Raw genomic sequence first — 19,320 nt, forward strand, 5'->3', positions numbered from 1 at the left:
TATGTGCAAAAGGCCAGAATTGGAGGAGCGCAGAGATCTCGGAGGATTGTTAGGCTGGAGGAGATTACTGAGATAAGGAGGGGCGAGACCATGGAGGGATTTGAAAACAAGGATGAGAATTTTAAATTCGAGGCGGTAAAATGGAAACAGTTTCCATTGTAAAATCATTTTGGCTACTGTTTCTCAGCTTTGACAGATAGTGAAACTCACTGGGATCAATTTAAGATTGTATGAGGCAGCCATGATATAGAATGGAGCTTTATGAACATTCTCTTTAGAAAATAATGTAAATTTGGTCAAGCGATTTAGAGACTTAACTACCCACCCAGTTTTATAGAAATCTGTTTGTTTTTAAAAACATGTTTTAGTTAAAAAGCAAAAAAAAGGGCACTTCAGAATCCAAGCACAATGTATAGAGGTCGTAACATTCATAAAGTTAATATTGCCTCTGCAGAACCATCGCAATTGTTTTTTGTTATTTTCTCCAGTGAAACCCACATAGAGGTTGTACCATGAGGCTTTGTTGTTGTAATGATATGTTGGGTTGAATTTTGGTAGGGTTTCCTAAGGTTTTATAGAGATGATAAGTGTATAAACTGTAAGCTTGCACAGAATACATTGATTTCAGTTAGGGGCTTTGATCTCTGATCCGGAACATCAGCTGCTTGGGTTACTGTGGAAAAAAAATTGCTACGTTATGCTATATTCTTGCCTAGCCAAAGTAATCCATTTGTTATAAGTCATGCTTGTCTTATTTCTCTGCTTAATTCGATTTGGAAGCTCAGTCAGACTTTGGTTTAAGAACTCAGCTGTGAAAGCGAGAAATGATACCTGGACAAACACCATACCTTTCTTTGTTTTGGGATGAAGGTAGTGATAAATGACCTGTTAAATTGGGATTACATCTTTCTGGAGCAGAAATTGTTCTGTGCTATGTGTCTGAGACAGCAGTGGCATTGGTCCTCTTTCTAACTACTTTCACTGTGACAAATTTACTGCAGTGTTTCAGAACCAAGGAAAAAGAATGTCTCTTGTATTATGTGAGGTCCTTCCTGTTTATCCATTGACCATGTAGAGACAGATATTATATATGCCCCTTCTGATCTCTGCGCTGGTGAGTAGAACAATTGAATAATAGTAGATTAAAGCTGATATTTAATACATGGCAATAGATCTTTTCTTAAGTACATCATAGGTCCTAGAGCCGTTAAAGTGAGGACCTGCCTGGCTGTTCAGGTGGATAGAAAAGATCCCTTTGCACTACTTGAAGAGCAGGCAGCTCTCCTGGTGTCCTAGCCAGCATTCATCACTCAGTCACTGCCTCCAAACAGGTTAATTAGCCATTTGTCTCATTTGCTGTTTGTGGGACCTTGCGTTATGCAAATTGGCTGCTGTGTTTGCCTACATGATAACAGTTACTAGGTTTCAAAAGGAATTAATTGGCTTTGAAGTGCTATGGGACATCCTGAGGATGTGGTAAGGTGCTGTATACACAAAAGTTCTTTATTTCTTATAAATCCATTGGAACAAATTGAGATGGTTTATTTTCAAAGAATAAACAAACATTTTTTTAATCCAACATAGTGAGCCCAACTCCAGTTACGCTGCTACTTTTGCCTTACTGCAATAACTCTGGCACCAGGCCCCAATCTAACTCCAGTGTGCAATGGCTTGAGACTGCCTTGACATTGCGTGGGGATCTTTAGACTTGCTGGGTATTTTACAAATTTGTAGAGCTTTTTTTATTTAATGTTTGGCAAAAACGAGCAAACCCGCATGGGCTCTTCAGAACATTCCAAATTTACCTGCCGGTAGTGGAGCTCTCTGCATGCATGAAAGCGCACATCAATACAGCTTTCTCCTGGGTGTTAGAGTTATTCACACCTGCAGCTTAGATGAAGTGCTACTGACTGTGAATCGCATTGTGCAGCAAACGGTCTCAGCCTCATACTTATATAGCTCCATTGAGCTACAAATAAAATTAAAAGTCATTTTTATATTCATTGCCAGCCACTCTAAACATGTCAAAACAGGACATGCTACTGTACTTTGGTACCACAGGCAATAAATATTGTACAGTACTGCATCTAGAACACACAAAAAAATGACAGAATTACAGCATGCTTGCATAAAATTGGAAGCAGTAAATTTTTATCTCCAAAAATGACCAGCAGTAAATTTGAGACCATATTTTATTTTTTTCCATAAGTTACATCGAGTAACTTAATTAAAATTTGATGGTTAGTTCTGCAACTCACTGTAGAATTAAATTACACTTGGAACTTAAAGGGCGGCATGAATTGAGTACTTAATCACCACTTGTTAACCTCCTGTGGCATTGCTTCAGGGAAGTTGGAGAATATGGGGGTTGATTTTGGTCTGGGCCTGTTTGTGGATGCAGAGCACGTCCGAACCAAGATGCCTGCGGATTGGCAGTAGTTGGTCCTCGAGCCTCATCTGCATATTCAGGGAAGGCTGCCGGCACCTTTCTCACCTCCACAGGTAACTTGCCCCACGAGAAAAATCACCAGCAGCGGCCCTTGGCTAAGTTCTGGGGGATGGCCTGAGCTGGCAATGGGGCGGGGGGTTGGGGGAGCGATTGTCAGGACTATGGATTCGGAGGGAGCAGTCCTGCTCCTTTTGGCTCCGCAGAAAGGTGTTTTTTTTTTAACCTTCAATTAAAGCTGCAGGGTCCGCTGATGAATCCTGAGCAGATGCAGATTGGGCACAGTCTGTCCGACTGCTAAATTGGTATGCCTTGCATCCACTTTATAACCGAAAAATGGGCGCAACAAATACTACGTTCTAAGGTGATTTATAAGGTAATGGATCTGTTGCATTTGTCACAGAAAGTGAGAGGTAATGTCGTTTGGGATACAGATTGTAAGGATTTGGGACAGGGTTTGTAAGGATTTGAAAGGGGGTAGTGCATACTTTGGGGAGTGTAACGAGTAACTGGGTGAGGATTTTGTGGACTAGTGCGTACATGGGTTAGAGGAGTGAGTAGAGAAGGAGCAGGGAGGGGAAAATACTGGCACAGCATGGGCTGGCTTTCCCTCCTTCCGCTGGAGAAGTGTTGGAGTGGGACTGCCGCTTTGACTTTGACCCATCTTCCTGGATTAGGGCTTATTATTCACTCGGCAGACTTTTGGATCTGTGCCACCAAAATAGAGCCTGCCACTGTCAACAAGAAAAATCTAGATGGTTTTGCAATGGGACAGAACCCTGAAGAGCAGCAGATTCAATTTATTTTAGGCATTGGACTGAGGTAAGCTTGGGGGCCTGAGGAGAAGGAGATGCGCTCACTATTAGCATCAGTGGGCCTTCTGCCACTGCACCAGGGATTACTGCCATCCCTCTCCAGGCAGCCCCTGGGGTTTACTAGTGGCTAGGTTGCTGGGCCCTGCCTTCTCACCATTGTTTACATGCGGCAGGGCAGCAAATAAGTGGCAGGCGGCCTTCCCCACATAATATTGTTTTTAATATGGTTGTAGGGAATTCTCAAGGTGGCTTCTATTGCAACAAACCAAATTGTTAGCATGAAGTGGCATAAATCGAATCATTTCAGGGCAATTCAAAAGTACTTGAATTTTGCCCAGTTTAAATCAGTTCAGGTTATCATGAAGTATACGTTCTTAATTTAAGAGGTAATCTTGTGTGAAAAGGAGATTTAATTCCTGAATTCTAAAGCATTCAAGAGCTGGAATGGTGGGCCCCGTGCTGTCGAATAGCATTCCGAATGGGTCTGAGATGTGCAATAATAGAGTTTATAACATTACATGGTTTCTGTAGCAGGAAGTGCTGTTGCGGACTCTTTTTGCAGCGTATTTTGGGTAAAATAGCACAATTGTGCTCTATCTTTCCACAGTTGTATGTCTACTATAAAAGTATTTCTTCCTCGGCTTTTGTACAGATAAGCCTGCATAATTCTTCAATGGATATATGTGCAATAGACTCCCAGATAAATCAATTAATGTTTTACTGATTTAACACTTAAAAAACAGTGAATGACTATCTATTTAGAAACAGGATTAAGGGTGATAGGGCCTCTAGCCAAGCTGTTCCAGTACAGCTACCACACTGGCATCTACCCAACAATGTGGAAAATTGCCCAGCTATGTCCTGTCCACAAAAAGCAGGACAAATCCAATCAGGCCAATTACCGCCCCATCAGTCTACTCTCAATCATCAGCAAAGTGATGGAAAGTGTCGTAGACAATGCTATCAAGCGGCACTTACTCACCAATAACCTGCTCACCGATGCTCAATTTGGGTTCCGCCAGGACCACTCGGCTCCAGACCTCGTGGACAAATGAGCTGAATTCCAGAGGTGAGGTGAGAGTGACTGCCCTTGACATCAAGGCAGCATTTGACCGAGTGTGGCACCAAGGAGCCCTAGTAAAATTGAAGTCAATGGGAATCAGGGGGAAAACTCTCCAGTGGCTGGAGTCATACCTAGCACAAAGGAAGATGGTAGTGGTTGTTGGAGGCAAATCATCTCAGCCCAGGACATTGCTGCGGGAGTTCCTCAGGGCAGTGTCCTAGGCCCAACCATCTTCAGCTGTTTCATCAATGACCTTCCCTCCATCATAAGGTCAGAAGTGGGGATGTTCGCTGATGATTGCACAGTGTTCAGTTCCATTTGCAACCCCTCAGATAATGAAGCAGTCCGTGCCTGCATGCAGCAAGACCTTGACAACACCAGGCTTGGGCTCATAAGTGGCAAGTAACATTCGCGCCAGATAAGTGCCGGGCAATGACCATCTCCAACAAGAGAGAGTCTAACCACCTCCCCTTGACATTCAACGGCATTACCATCGCCGAATCCCCCACCATCAAAATCCTGGGGGTCACCATTGACCAGAAACTTAACTGGACCAGCCACATAAATACTGTGGCTACAAGAGCAGGTCAGAGGCTGGGTATTCTGCAGCGAGTGACTCACCTCCTGACTCACCTCCTGACTCCTCAAAGCCTTTCCACCATCATCTTCAAGGCACAAGTCAGGAGTGTGATGAAATACTCTGCACTTGCCTGGATGAGTGCAGCTCCAACAACACTCAAGAAGCTCGACACCAGGACAAAATAGCCGGCTTGATTGGCACCCCATCCACCACCCTAAACATTCACTCCTTTCACCAGCGGCGCACTGTGGCTGCAGTGTGTACCAACTACAGGATGCACTGCAGCAACTCGCCAAGGCTTCTTCGACAGCATCTCCCAAACCCACAACCTCTACCACCTAAAAGGACAAGGGCACCAGGCACATGGGAACAACACCACTTGCCATTCTCCTCCAAGTCACACACCATCCCGACCGGGAAATATATCGCCGTTCCTTCATCAGTGCTGTTTGGTAGGAACTCCCTACCTAACAGCACTGTGGGAGAACCTTCACCACACGGAGTGCAGCGGTTCAAGAAGGCGGCTCACCACCACCTTCTCAAGGGCAATTAGGGATGGGCAATAAATGCTGGCCTTGCCAGTGAAGCCCATATCCCATAAACGAATTTTTAAAAAACTGTAGCTAGGGATGAACAAATGCCTGTGTGGCACTTGGTGCTGTATCTCCACTATTGTGTCCTGTGACCTATTAAGCCATTTGAACCTTAAAACTGGCAAATGGGAGCCTGTGTTCTCCAATAGTTTTGTGTTTGGCAGTTTTTTAAATTTATATATATATATATATATATATATATAAATCAATATTCAATATTTATGTATGAATAGACAATTGTTTTTATCAATAATGCTGCTTAGCCAGCTTCTGTAGGTGTACCAGAAATTAGAAGCATTACATTATGCAAAAATATGTCTATTTTTGACAGGCAGCATTAAAGAGTTGTTACCATTATGTTAGCCCAGTTCCTGGAACAGTTTGCATATGTATTAGCGTGCCATCTTGTCGTAATGATGCTATCCTTTTAAACAACTATGCATGTTATTCATTCGTCTTTGGCATATAGTGAAAGTTACAGTTTTAAAAAATCTAAAAATATATGTGAGGCTAGCTTTGCAAATGTATATTTCAAAAGGGAATTGTGTATATACTTGAAAAGGAGAAATTTGCAGGGTTATGGGGAAAGAGCAGGGGAGTGGGACTAATTGAATAGCTCTTTCAAAGAGCCAGCACAGACAAGATGGGCCGAATGGCCTCCTTCTGTTCTATATGATTCTGTGATATAAAACCAATTTGCTAGTTTTGTAACTACATCTGAAACATCAATGCTTATCTTTTTTTTTCCAGCTAGGCTTCCTGATGTGCCTGACAAACCGCTGATTACCCCAGAGTTAGTGAGCACCAGCATCCATCTGAAGTGCACTTATGTGAGCCCAGCTATAAACGGTACCGTAGGATATATGGTGGTGTGGTCCCGGGTTTCCCCACTTCACATGAAGGAAGAGATAAAGAGGGACACGACCCGGCAGATGTTCTCTTTTGTGGAGATGGATGGGATTACTTTAAGGCTGGGAGATACGGTAATGTTTTCCAGATCTTTTGAAATAAAGTCCAACACTCCATTGTATCAAATCACAAGGCAGCATTTTTAATTCTTTCTCGAGCATCTTTGCGTAGCTCCGTGATTAAAATTTCGGCACCCGGAAGTAAGATTATTTTATAAGTCTTTATAAAGACACATTTATGCACACCTGTTAACAAATTCTTGGAACAAGAAAATTGTTGTTCTGTGACAAAAAGGAAGTCTTCCCAACCCATGCATCATTCTGCCACCAAGTGAGCAAGAATGCAACTCACTCCTGACGGTCTGTAAATACCTGTTTTAAGTTGGTTGCCAGGAGATGTGTGAGAGACCCCAGAGTCTCCACCATTTCCACTCTCAGCACCTTCCCTTAATGGCATGACCAAGGTTTGTAATTTGCCATATAAGAACTCTGTGGCATATAATTCAGAAATATATACACAGTACACCATTCAGCACTTTAATCTGTTACTACTTTAAGATGTGACCTGCTGTGTATTTCTAGCATATTCCGTTCTTATATTAGACTTCCAGCATTTGTTTTTTTTTAATCTCCACAATTTGTCTTCGTACATGCCAAATGGAAAATTAAAAACAGCCTCAAAAAAGCTGGCAACTCAAAAGCAGCTTTGAACATAGACCTATGACATGTAGTTACACTGAGAGTGCGGTGGGACAGGGACTTGTCATAACTTAAGCACAGACATACCCAACATCCCATTTCTTTTAGTGGCAAAAATTGTGGGGACTTTGCCTCATTTCTTGCTGGCAAACTATGTGCTATTGTAGACATGTAATGGTACTGTTTTCTAAATCTGATTTGTTAAATTATTTATACAGTTGTCACGATAACATGTCCAGTTCTCAGAGTCAGTCTTCTCCCCCTCCCCTCAGTTTATGACACACGTCTCCCCATTGCCCCAAGTACTTTTTTCCCTTCCCCCCCCCCCCCCCCCCCAGTTCATCTTAACACTCTTTTCCCCCTTTCTCCTCTATTCAAGCTGGCACTTCTTCCCTTCTGTCCCATTTCATGCTGGCACTCTCTTCCTCCCCCTTTAGTTTATGCTTGCATTTTCCTCATCCTTCTTCCTGCCCTCCCAGGCCACCTCATGTAGCTCTCAGGACCTACCTGCAGCTGCCCCAGGGAAAGGAATGCCACTACACGCAGTGGTCAGAAAATCGGCCCTACAGTGTTGTAACTCTGATCTTGCAAAACTATTGAGAGAATTCCTGCCCACAGAATCCAGTGGCGTTCAATCCGCCAGAGCAGCCACAGGTGGGAACTGAGAGCTATGCTGAGAAGCAGAGCTGAGCGAGCAGTGCTGGTTTATCCATTCAGATCCCTCTGGAGCCTGCTAAAATTTAGTTTTCAGTGTTATGGGGCAGTATTTACTTCCACAGTGGTTGATGTACCAGTACTTCCAGAGTGTCAATCTGTGCAGGCACCTCTGACAAATGGCTCTTTCCAAAGCTAAAGAAATTGCACAATTACAAAATATTGACCATAATCTTAAATATGTTCTTACTGGAGATATTAAATTCTTCAAAAGTCACTATCACTGCTTTTCTTTCACTTCATTTTTGTACTATAGTGCACATAATAATTACTTAATTATTTTGTTTAAATGAGTTGCATAATTAAGTTGCCAACATTTTATGTTTGTCTGTTTTGAAATACAGCAGTTATTTATTAACCTCTGATGTATTATGGCTCTTCGAGTATAGTTAATTTTTGTCAACACTTTGCCCAGTCTTATTTCTCTTTCATGCCAACTGTCCTTTACCATTTCATGCACAGAAAAAAATCGTAGTCATTGGTGCAGCTCTTCCTGTTTTTGAACACTCTTTTGAAGAATTTAATATCTCCAGTACCAACATATTTAAGATTATGGTCCATATTTTATGATTGTGTGGTTTCCTTAGCTTTGGAAGGAGCCATTTATCAGAGGGGCCTGCTCAGGATGACACACTGTAAGTACTGTTACATCAACCACTGTGGAACTAGATGCTGCTCCATGACCCTACAAACAAATCTTTAGCAGACTTGAGGGTATCTGAATAGAAAAACTAGTGCTGCTTTCAGCTCTGCCTTTCAGCTCAGCTCTGCCTTTCAACACAGCTCCTATATCCGACCTGCTGCTGCTTCAGGGGATTGAACGCCCTTGGGTCTTGTCATTAACATATTCATGTAAAAGGTGGCTTGGCTTGTACCAATTGACTAACTTATTTTCTTCACATGTTTCAACTGCAAGCCTTTCCTCTGTTTGGAATACTACAGATGTTTCAGTGCCCTGTGGTGTTTTTTTAAACTATTTCTATCTATACTTTGTCTCATTCTATAATTGGCAGTAATAAAACCTGATTTGGATGGTCACATTCAGAAAAGATAAATCAAATGGTTTGAAGGGCCTCCTTCATCCAAACCTATCTTGTGATCTAAGGGTAAATTCACCAATCTTGTGGTCTGAGCATAAAGCCATACCTAAAGGGAGTGTGGGTCGGAGAATCAGTGTTAGTGTTGTAATCCTTATTTCCAAGCTGCGCTCCCTTGGAGAATGGGATTGGTGAATTTATACCATACTGCTGGAAATATAAGGATTTAAAATACTGGGAAATGGCAGGTTATTTAAATGACTTGAATTCCCTTCCCACCTTTTAATAATTAGGTTAATTAATGTTTTTAGTCCAATGATAGACAGTTACAATTTCTGCAGTGCCATAGTTAATGAATACATTGCAAGTACAAAGTCCATAAAGAGCTTTTTGCTTAAATAGTGCTGGGAATCACAAATGTACCATTTTGCAAAAACTGAGTCATTCATAATATAATTCTTGTTATGTGCAATTCTGGTTGGAGGCAATTTTTCATCCATCCTAATTAATTGGATATAATTGCATTTGTTATGCAAGATTCCATGTCAATTCTATTTTTATTCATAATCTGAATATTAAATCAAAAAGATTTATTGTAGATTTCTGTGTAAAAGTCAGTTATTGACTTAGCTCAGTGTATCATTAAACACAATGCTTTTGCAAATCACATTAGATTTCTCTTGTAGCATATGCATGTGTTCTTTTGCATCTGTCTAACTCTTTCACAAAATACTGAACATAAAAACCTCTGGGGTTTAATTCAGGGATGCCTCACCTAAAACATTGAGACATGGATAAATCTGGATGACTGAATTTCTGTAGGAGTTATACCGCAGGCAAAGAAAACATAATTTTACTTATATTGAAACTGGGTCCCTCATAGTGACTATTTATGCATTTAGGTCCATTATGGATCCCAATAAATATATCCATGACAAACTAGCTTTATTTGTAGCCTTGCATTTTGTGGTTCTGACATTTATTCTGGTTCAGTCGTGTTTGTTTCATTCCAGTTTTCAATGAGTACAATATTTGAATCTTATTACTTCAACATGAATTGCTCCTATGAAAGTTAGACTTTTGCCACATTGATGCAATGTAGGGAAGGAATGCAACTTATTACTGACATAAAAAACCTCCAAGGAGTCAATTAATACTGTAGAGTTTGACATAATCCCACCTCAACGACTGATGCTGATGAGTTGGTGGCTGCTAAAAAAAAAAACAATTGTGGCACCGTGGATCGAGGATGTTCAAATCATTAAATATAGAATTCCATTTTACCTCATGAGTGAGGATGATTGTATAGCTTCATCAGTAAGTAAGTTAGGGGAGTCTTCACAAGTGGGATCTTCCATACTCGACACTGATTATTAGATTTATACCATATGTTTGTCCTAAAAATCGTTTTTTTTTGTTAAATGACATGGAACTAAAAGGGTATAAAGTGCTTTACTACTGTCAATAGCCACATTAATTGCTTCTCTGCACAGGTGTATGGCTGTGAGATTAAAGAGAATCAGCAGGTTAGATTAAAATGTTAGACTTTTGTAGGTTTAAATACTGGGGTATTGAGTTTTACAGTTGGTCACAAAACTAGTTCAAACATTTTGGCTCTGTGGTTCAGTAATAACTATTGTTTTAAAAATACTGCTTAAAGAGACATGGTAAATAATGGGTCAGCAAGTTGTCCTTTTGCTTCTGGGGCCTGGGTTTGGATAGTCGTGCAGTTCTTTCAGCATTCCTCCTATTGACTAAAATACTTGAAACGTAAATAATGAAAGCAGAAAAAAAGGAAAAAGAAACACCTTGTTAAGGGCTTATTAACTCCTTGGTAAATGGCTGTTAAAGTCAGACAGTGAGAAGCTCATTATGCATTGTTCAGGGGCGATTTATGGTACATGTTTACTTTGAGTCAGAACTGATCTTAACTTTCAGGCAGAATGTTAAGCTCTCCAACTATCAGTAAAACATTGACAGAAGCAATGTCGCTAATGCAGGTTTGATGGAGGTGATGATCCCACTATCGTTTCAGTTCTAATCTGACGTAACTGCCAGTTAATATGAAATACTTGGCACTGTACATGCTTTGTTCAATTTTTATGAATAAAATGAAAGGAACAGGCCACCCAAATGAATGAATGGCAAGCGCTCAATTTTTTGTGAATCTTCTACTGAAGTTATGGTGGACAATAGTGCAAATACTCACGGACATTGAACCAGAATGTGTTCACTACATTGCTTCTTTTCACTTTTCTGACCCTTATTTCTGAACCAGTGAAGCAACTGATGTAATTTTAGCTTTCACAGAAGGTTTCATACATTTTTTTTTACCTTCTGGGCCTGGTACTGCATCTTGGTTCAATTTTATTTATCATTCTGCTGTCTCTCATAAAAATTTTGCCCATTACATCCGTCATCTTGATCAGTCTGAAACTTCCTCAGCCATATTGCTCCCTGTTTGTAACTTGCAGACATCTACAATTGGAACTCCTAAATGCAACTTTATTGAAAAGAAGGGCATGATTTTAATTGGGGAAAAAAGGGTGGGTTAGGGGTGGGGGCGAGCAGTAAAAATTTAAAAAATCTAAAACCCACCTCCATCCCAGCCACTTCCGGTTTTCATAGAGGCAGGTTCACAGATTCTTCATATTTAACCCCTGGGGGCTGGGATTCCTCGGCCTTCTACTTCATGCCAAATGAGAGGAGGCGAAAAGGCACAAAACTGCAGGTAAGTGCCTTTACAGTACAGCTTGTGGGCCTGGAGGGGCAGGAGTGCTGCCCCAGGCTTAACAAGCCTATCTGCAGTAACCACCCCCGCGCGAGCTCGGCCCCCTCCTCCCCCTCCCCGCCCCCCCCCTGTTGACCGAGCCCCCCCGTACCCCTCCTCCAATGTCACCTACGATGACTGAGCACCACCTCACATCATCGTGTCCTCCTTCTGCTCCCGTCCGACTGAGGCTAGCCTGTCGATCAGGCTGTCGGGCGGGAAACAGTCAAAAAAAAAAACACACCCTTGCATCAAAATTGTAAGGATGTCCAGGAAACCCGTACTTCTGAGTATCAACTGCTGTCTTCCTGCTCCTTCAACAGCTTTCCAATCTGGAGCGATCCTAATCAGCCGTAGGGCAGAGAACAATTCATACCTTGACATCATGTTCAAAATGAATACTTTGTATCTGTCTTCAGAAAAAAAGAGGGATAATGCAGAGATTGTAGTTAAGGAGGAGGAGTGTGAAATATTGAATGGGATAAACATAGGGAGAGAGGAAGTATTAAAGGGTTTAGCATCTTTGAAAGTAGATAAATAGTCAGGCCCGCATGAAATGTATCCTCGGCTGTTAAAGAAGCAAGGGAGGAAATAGCAGAGGCTCTGACCATCATTTTCCAATCCTCCTTGGCGACAGGCGTAGTGCCGGAGGATTGGAAGACTGCTAACGTTGTACCGTTGTTTAAAAAGAGAGAGAAATAGACGGAGTAATTATAAGCCGGTCAGTCTAACCTCGGTGGTGGGCAAATTATTTGAATTAATTCTGAGGGACAACATAAATCATCATTTAGAAAGGCCGGGTTAATCAAGGACAGTCAGCAGGATTTGTTCAGGGAAGGTTGTGTCTGAGTAACTTGATTGAATTGTTTGAGAACGTAAAAAGGAGGGTTGATGAGGTTTACGCATTTGATGTAGTCTACATGGATTTTAGCAAGGCTTTTGACAAGGTCCCACATGGCAGACTGGTCAAAAAAGTAAAAGCCCATTGGATCTAAGGGAAAGTGGTTAGTTGGATCCAAAATTGGCTCAGTGGCAGGAAGCAAAGGGTAATGGTTGACGGGTGTTCTTGTGACTGGAAGACTGTTTCCAGTGGGGTTCCGCAAGGCTCAGTACTAGGTCATTTGCTTTTTGTGGTATAAATCATTTGGACTTGAATGTAGGGGTCTTGATCAAGAGGCATGATTTTAACAATGAAAAGCGGGTGGGTTAGGGGGGCATTCAAAATCGCAACCTTTTCAGACCCGCCCCCAACTGGCCCATTTCGGGTTTTGTCTGGGGCGGGACGAGGTGACTAAAAGCTTTCAAGGAGGCTGCGTGCCTCCATTTTTGCAGGATTTGCAATTTGAACCCCTGGGGGCCGGGATTTCCGGGCTTTCTCCTTCACGCCACGTGAAAGGTGGTGAGAAAGCCCAAAACTGCAGGTAAGTGCCTTTCTGGCACAGCTTGTTGGCTCAGAGGAGCTGAAGTGCTTCCTCCAGGCCCAACAAGCCTACCTACAGCGACCCATCCCCCGCCCCCACCCCGCCACCCAATGATCACGACCCTCCCCCTCCAATCTCTGATTTCCCCACCCCCACAATGATCGCGACCCCCCCCAAACAATCGCGGACCCCTGTGCTGATCACCCCCAATGATCGCAGACCCCCATGATGACTGCCGATCCAGGCGCCCCCCCCCCCCCCCGGTGACTGACCCCGATCTCTCCCCCCATGACTGACTTCCCCCCCCCCCCCCCTCCCCACCACCAGCGCCCCCATGCCCATCAGTGCCATGTGCCCACCCATGACCCCGCCCCCGCCCCCTCCCCCCCCCCAATCCATAAAATCAAAGACTTACCTGAACACATCCTCTCCCTGGCTGCTCTGCTGTCTGTCAGTCGGACGCAAACCGACAAAAAAAAAAATAAAAGACGTCCTTACATCAAAATCGTAAGGACGGCCGGGAAACCCGAACTTCTGGGTTTCCCGTCTGCAATGTGACCCCTCTGACCCCTTCCCGGCTCGGGGTCAAAATCATGCCCATCAAGTTTGCAGATGATACAAAAACTTTCAGTGTGGTGAACAGTGAGGAGGAAAGCTGTAGACTGCAGGAAGATATCAATGGACTGGTCAGGTGGGCAGAAACGTAGCAAATGGAATTCAATCCAGAGAAGTGTGAGGTAATGCATTTGGGGAGGGCAAATAAGGCAAGGGAATACACAATAAATGGGAGGATACTGAGAGATGTAGAGGAAGAGCGACCTTGGAGTGCATGTCCACAGATCCCTGAAGTTAGCAGGACAGGTAGATAAGGTAGCTAAAAAGGCAAACAGGATACTTTCCTTTATTAGCTGATGCATAGAATATAAGAGCAGGGAGGTTATGTTAGAACTGTATAAAACACTAGTTAGGTCATGGCTTGAGTACTGCATACAGTTCTGGTGATCACATTACAGGAAATATGTGATTGCATTAGAGAGGGTACAGAGGAGATTTACAAGGATGTGGCCAGGGCTGGAGAATTTTAGCTGGGTGAATAGATCAGATAGGCTGGGGTTGTTTTCTTTGGAACAAAGGATGCCGAGGGGAGATTTAATTGAGGTATATAAAATTATGACTGGACTAGATAGAGTGGATAGGGAAGACCTATTTCCCTTAGCAGAGGGGTCAGTGACCATGTGGCATAGATTTAAAGTAATTGGTAGAAGGATTGGAGGGGAACTGAGGATAATCTTTTTCACCCAGAGGGTGGTGAGGGTCTGGAACTCACTGCCTGAAAGAGTGGTAGAGGCAGAAACCCTCATTGCATTTAAAAAGTACTTGGATGTGCACTTGAAGTGCCGTAACCTACAGGGCTACGGACCAAGTGCTGGAAAGTGGGATTAAGCTGGATAGCTCTTTTTCAGCCGAATGGCCCCCTTCTGTGCTGTAACTTTCTATGATTCTACAATGAGTGCTGACTCCTTAATAATTTTTATGCTGGGAATTGCCTCAGGGGTTCTCCTATTTGGCCACTCTAACTTTGGTGGAAGATTGGCAGAAACCCCGGATACACCGTGCAAACGGAATGAATGGAAATGAAAATTGGACCGGTCCTATAATAGCTGGGCAATCTGCTCGGCTGGTTTACTGCCCAAGGTGAAAATGACTCTCCACCTCTTTGGCCAAGCGTAAATATCTCAAAATGATTCCTTATATTCGGTTTGGAGAACAGATTAATGCACCTGAAAAAGTTACATAGTGTATTGCTATCAATCCACTCATCTATTTTTGCTCCAGTATAATTTTACTTCCTAATAAACCTAATCATTATTGACCTATGCTACCTGATCTACCTAAGTGTAGTTTTTTTGTTGGATTGAAGGGATCAGGTGTGATGCTGTGCTATTTCCAGTATATACCCCAATGCTATAAAGGGTTCATTGTCTACTGTGAGGTCCGCTATCCCCGATGGTGTGCATACAAGGTCAAGTTTTGGTTCATAGGGCATGCCAGCTTGCCAATAGAAGCTGCATTTTTTGGAGAACATGACTAAAGAGCTTTGGAAAACAGCCCAATTTGAAACAATGAGGGTAATTGTGCAATCTAGCACTCCCAAAGGTCACAGTTTTGTCTTGATGTGCTCCCTATCAGCACCCTCTCTGCTGGGAGCGTGGATCATGGTATCTTCCCAAAAGCATCAACTTAAAATGTTTGCTCGGAAGACTAACTGATGTCTGGGTTTTCTGCTATTTATGCTTTCTTTTTTCCAGGTTTACTGTAGTGTATCAACCTTCTTGCTAGATTCTCCAGATATTCGCAGTCTGTCCAGGGATAGCGAGCCATTCTTTGCTGGAATTAAGGTAAATGAAATGGTGTTCTTTTTATATTGCTGCAAAACCTGAATATCTTTTATTACACTGACATTGTAATGAAGTAGTGTAAGGTGCTGTTGCCAAATTTAAATTAAGAGTGGATACAGGAGAAATATTCTCTGATATTATATCCTGATATCAGTTGGAGAAGGTAGAGAGCAGCTCTATTGTGTAAGTAGCATTGGGAAAGTTTGTATAGGATGAAGCTGTGTAAAGTTCAGTCCCAACCAGTGATTTGATTCAACTCCTTCAATTTTTGGTGGAAAATTATTTAGGTAAAATTTTACTTTCTCCTATTCATGTTTTTTCAGGGGTGGTGAGGTCATTTCCAAGCAGTAGTTTATTTTAGGAACAATCTCACAGAGAAAATGTTTTTGGGTCTGCGCCCAGGCACAATGAATTGTCTGGACACAGCAAGTATTGGAAAATAACGATGATTGAAGGGCATGCCTATAAAGGAACCTGCCTGAATTTCTTTCCATTTTCCAATATTCACTGCACCCAGAGAATCTATCCTTATTGCTCTTGAGAGTATACAGAGGTCAGTAGTGAATGTTATTCATTGTAACAGCAATTTAGGTCATGCAAAAATGTTAAGGGAGTTGGTATCATGAAATGTTGTAAAGAGGAGACTTTGAGGTGAATTTTAACCCCCAGGAGGGGCAAGGGACAGGGGGGGTTAAATATAAAAAATCTGAAACCCGACCCCAACCTCCCTCCGATGCGCCCACTTCTGGTCTTAATGGAGGCGGATTGGGAGGCGGGCGACTAACCTGCTTTTGAGAGACTGGGCAGTTATTTAAATATGCTAATGAGGCTGCGTGCCTCAAATTGTAACTTTCTTTTACATTTAACGGATTCCCCAGGGCTCAGTAAACTCTGCAGCTGAAGGGAGGCGGCAACAGCCAGATCCAATAGGTAAGTGCCTTTCCAGCATCGCTTGTGGGCCAGGAGAAGCAGGAGTGCTACTCTGGCCTCCGAGCGAACCTGCTGTGATCTGCTTCCCTCCCCGCAATCTGATGCCTCCCCACCCCCGACCCACGATCTCCCCTCTGACCCATGATCTCTTCATCCCCTCCTTCTGGGCAATCACTTTAACTCTCCTCCCTCCTCTCCGGTCCACGGCTGCAGCCTACCAGCGCAGGCCTTCCTGCCACACAGCCAGCTGGCCTTTCAACCTGGCTGGCTGCCGGCCAGGAAACGGAGGGATAAGATTCAAATGAGGTCCTGCTGTTAAATTTGACAGGACCTCTGCATTACCCGCATTTCTGGGTTTCCTGGCCGCTACGAGTCCCCTCCCTTCCCCTGCTCCTTCCCCGCCTTCCCGGAAATATCAGGGCCTTTGAGTTGATATAATTGATATCAAGATTATAAAGGGAAACAGCAAAATTAACCTAGGCAAATTGTTTAACTGTGGTGAAGGGTTCAAATACAAAAGAACATAAGGTAAAAATTAGTAAGTTGAGAACAAGAAGGGAAGGGTGATCGAGTTCTAGAACAAAGTTACCAGGGAAGGCCACTGAAGCAGATAATATCTATAGAATCATATAATTTCCCAGCATAGAAGGAGACTATTTGGCCCATTGCACCCGTGCTGGCTCTCTGAAAGAGCTATCTAATTAGTCCCGTTTTCTTTCCCATTCTCCATGCATTTTTTTATTTCAATTTTTCAAATATTTATCCACATCCCTTTTAAAAGCTATTTTGGATTCTACTTCCACCGTTGTTTCTGGTCGGACATTCCCTTTGTCTAAAAACCCTTTATGTAAAAAAAAATCTCCTAACCCGTCCCTTCATTCTTTTGGTGGTGATCTCATGTGCTCTAGTTACCAACTCACCAACCAGTGGAAAGTTTTTCCTGATTTATTTTATCAAAGCCTTTTATAATTTTGAGTACCTCCATTAGATTTCATCCTAACCTTCTTTGTTCCAATGAAAAGAGTCCCAATTCCTCCAGTTTCTCCTCGTAACTAAAGCTCTCATTTGACATCATCTTAGTGAATCTCTTCTACACACTCTCCATGGCCCTGACATCCTTCCTAAAGTAAGGTGCCCAAAAGTGAACACAACATTCATATGATTTGTCTAAGTTTAGCATAGCCACTTTGCTTTTGAATTTTATGCCCTTATTTATAAATCTTAGGCTCCTATAAATGGGACAGGTCAGTGTGCTTCTGAAGTGAGAACGTTGAAAGATATGAGGTATGATTGATATTTGAAAAGTGTTGGACTTGTTGGGCCTAATGGCAAAAATTCTTGTTCCTACTTCAGATAAATTTCAAGCAATCATTGCAGTTGATTTTGAGTCTTGTGGAACCCAATGATAAGCTAGAGAGTGGATGATTTTTGTTTAAACTCGCTGAGACCTCAATCCCTATGTCAGTCACAAAATTTCACCTATCCCCTCTACCCATAGAGTTCCTTCAATATATCGCCCCCTTATTATGTTGCAGTAAAACATCAGTTGCAACAGGCCCTCGAAGGCACTAGAGAGGCCTCCCAGCACCTCCTGATGAAGGATGACTCCGGCCTGTCACCGAGCATCCCATACTATAATGTACAGCACTATATAACTAGGTATGACCCTCACTGCAGTTACCTGCAAGTACTGAGAAAAATATACTGTGGCCTCTACACAATGAAACCATGTCCAGGCAGCATGTACACTTCTTGTATAACCCCCACCCCCAATGTAAATATGAAAAAAACACTGGAAAAAAAATCAGTTGTATGCAGTAGGCTTTGATAAACTTGATCTCATAATAGCGATACAGGAATAAAAATGAATGGCTTTCAAAAAGCAACTTTTTGGACTAGCCGCTGAAGTAATTAACTGGGAAATAATTAACTGGGAAGTCATTATTGGGGGGCCTTTATAACACTAAATTCTCCCCTGAGTTACAATGTTTTGAGATGAACCATTTTTCTCTAGTTGCCAAAGGCTGCCTCTTGAAATCTCTTTCTTTCAAACAGTTTGAACCAGAGTCGTTGCAAATCGCAGAAGATGGAAAGGAGCATTCTTTGTTGATCCACAGCACTATCCCTATCTCTTGTCTGGAAGATAGTCAGAATCTAAACAATTGTAAAATAACTTTGCAGCTAACCACCAATGACTCAGGTAAGACTTTTAAGGTTGTGAGTGAATCTCACTGATGTGCTATTTGTACATCATGTGCTATGAACAGTGATTAAGCAACTAATGAAACATGGCTTCTTATTTAAAATAAACCCACAAAGAAACAATAACACGATGCTGCATACCCAAAATCTTACAATCAAAAATAAGTTGTTTTATATTAAGTGCTCTCATTAAGCAACACACTCTCGCATGTAGTACTTCATTTGTTCAATCACTCTGATGTTAGCCTAGCTTTACCCTGCCCTCGGCAAGAATGTTTCACTCATTCCCTTTGATAATAATACCAAATAAACTGTCTGAAAATGAAAAAAAAAGGTACAGCCAGAATATTCTTGAACAGATTTTCATTATCCACGAGCTTTGCATTTTAAGCGTTGCTATCAAATGCTTTTACATCTGTACATCACCATTTACGATTTTTATAGCTCCGTTGCTTACTCTGGAGACATTGTGAGAAGATTTGCAATGAATTTATTGACTTGCATATGAAAACCCATTTATTTTAATCCGATACAGAAGTTCAGCCGTTAGTTTAGGATTAATGTATCTAAAGGCTGCATGAAAATAATGTAATACTTAGCAGCATGCATCGTCTATCTCTCTGATAACAGAGTGGGAACTGCAACATTATCTGCTCTGGTCTGGAAGTTATGGCATACAAATGCTTAACACGTTCATAGGAAATCTCTGAGATCTGTTGGTTCGAAATAAGCAGGCTAATCCA

At 42.3% G+C, this 19,320-nt stretch overlaps 1 protein-coding gene across 1 annotated transcript in view; it reads left to right on the forward strand.

The window, feature by feature from the left end:
• si:ch211-246m6.5 (von Willebrand factor D and EGF domain-containing protein) overlaps positions 1–19,320 on the forward strand; it is a 222,272-nt gene that overhangs the window by 54,838 nt on the left and 148,114 nt on the right. Inside the window, exons 5-7 of the mRNA XM_067987197.1 lie at positions 6,248–6,480; positions 15,356–15,445; positions 18,431–18,575. Of these exons, the coding sequence (XP_067843298.1) occupies positions 6,248–6,480; positions 15,356–15,445; positions 18,431–18,575 (468 nt within the window). The remainder of the gene's footprint in view (positions 1–6,247; positions 6,481–15,355; positions 15,446–18,430; positions 18,576–19,320) is intronic.

This window comes from Heptranchias perlo, chromosome 7, assembly GCF_035084215.1.
Source record: "Heptranchias perlo isolate sHepPer1 chromosome 7, sHepPer1.hap1, whole genome shotgun sequence".
Classification (NCBI taxonomy): domain Eukaryota; kingdom Metazoa; phylum Chordata; class Chondrichthyes; order Hexanchiformes; family Hexanchidae; genus Heptranchias; species Heptranchias perlo.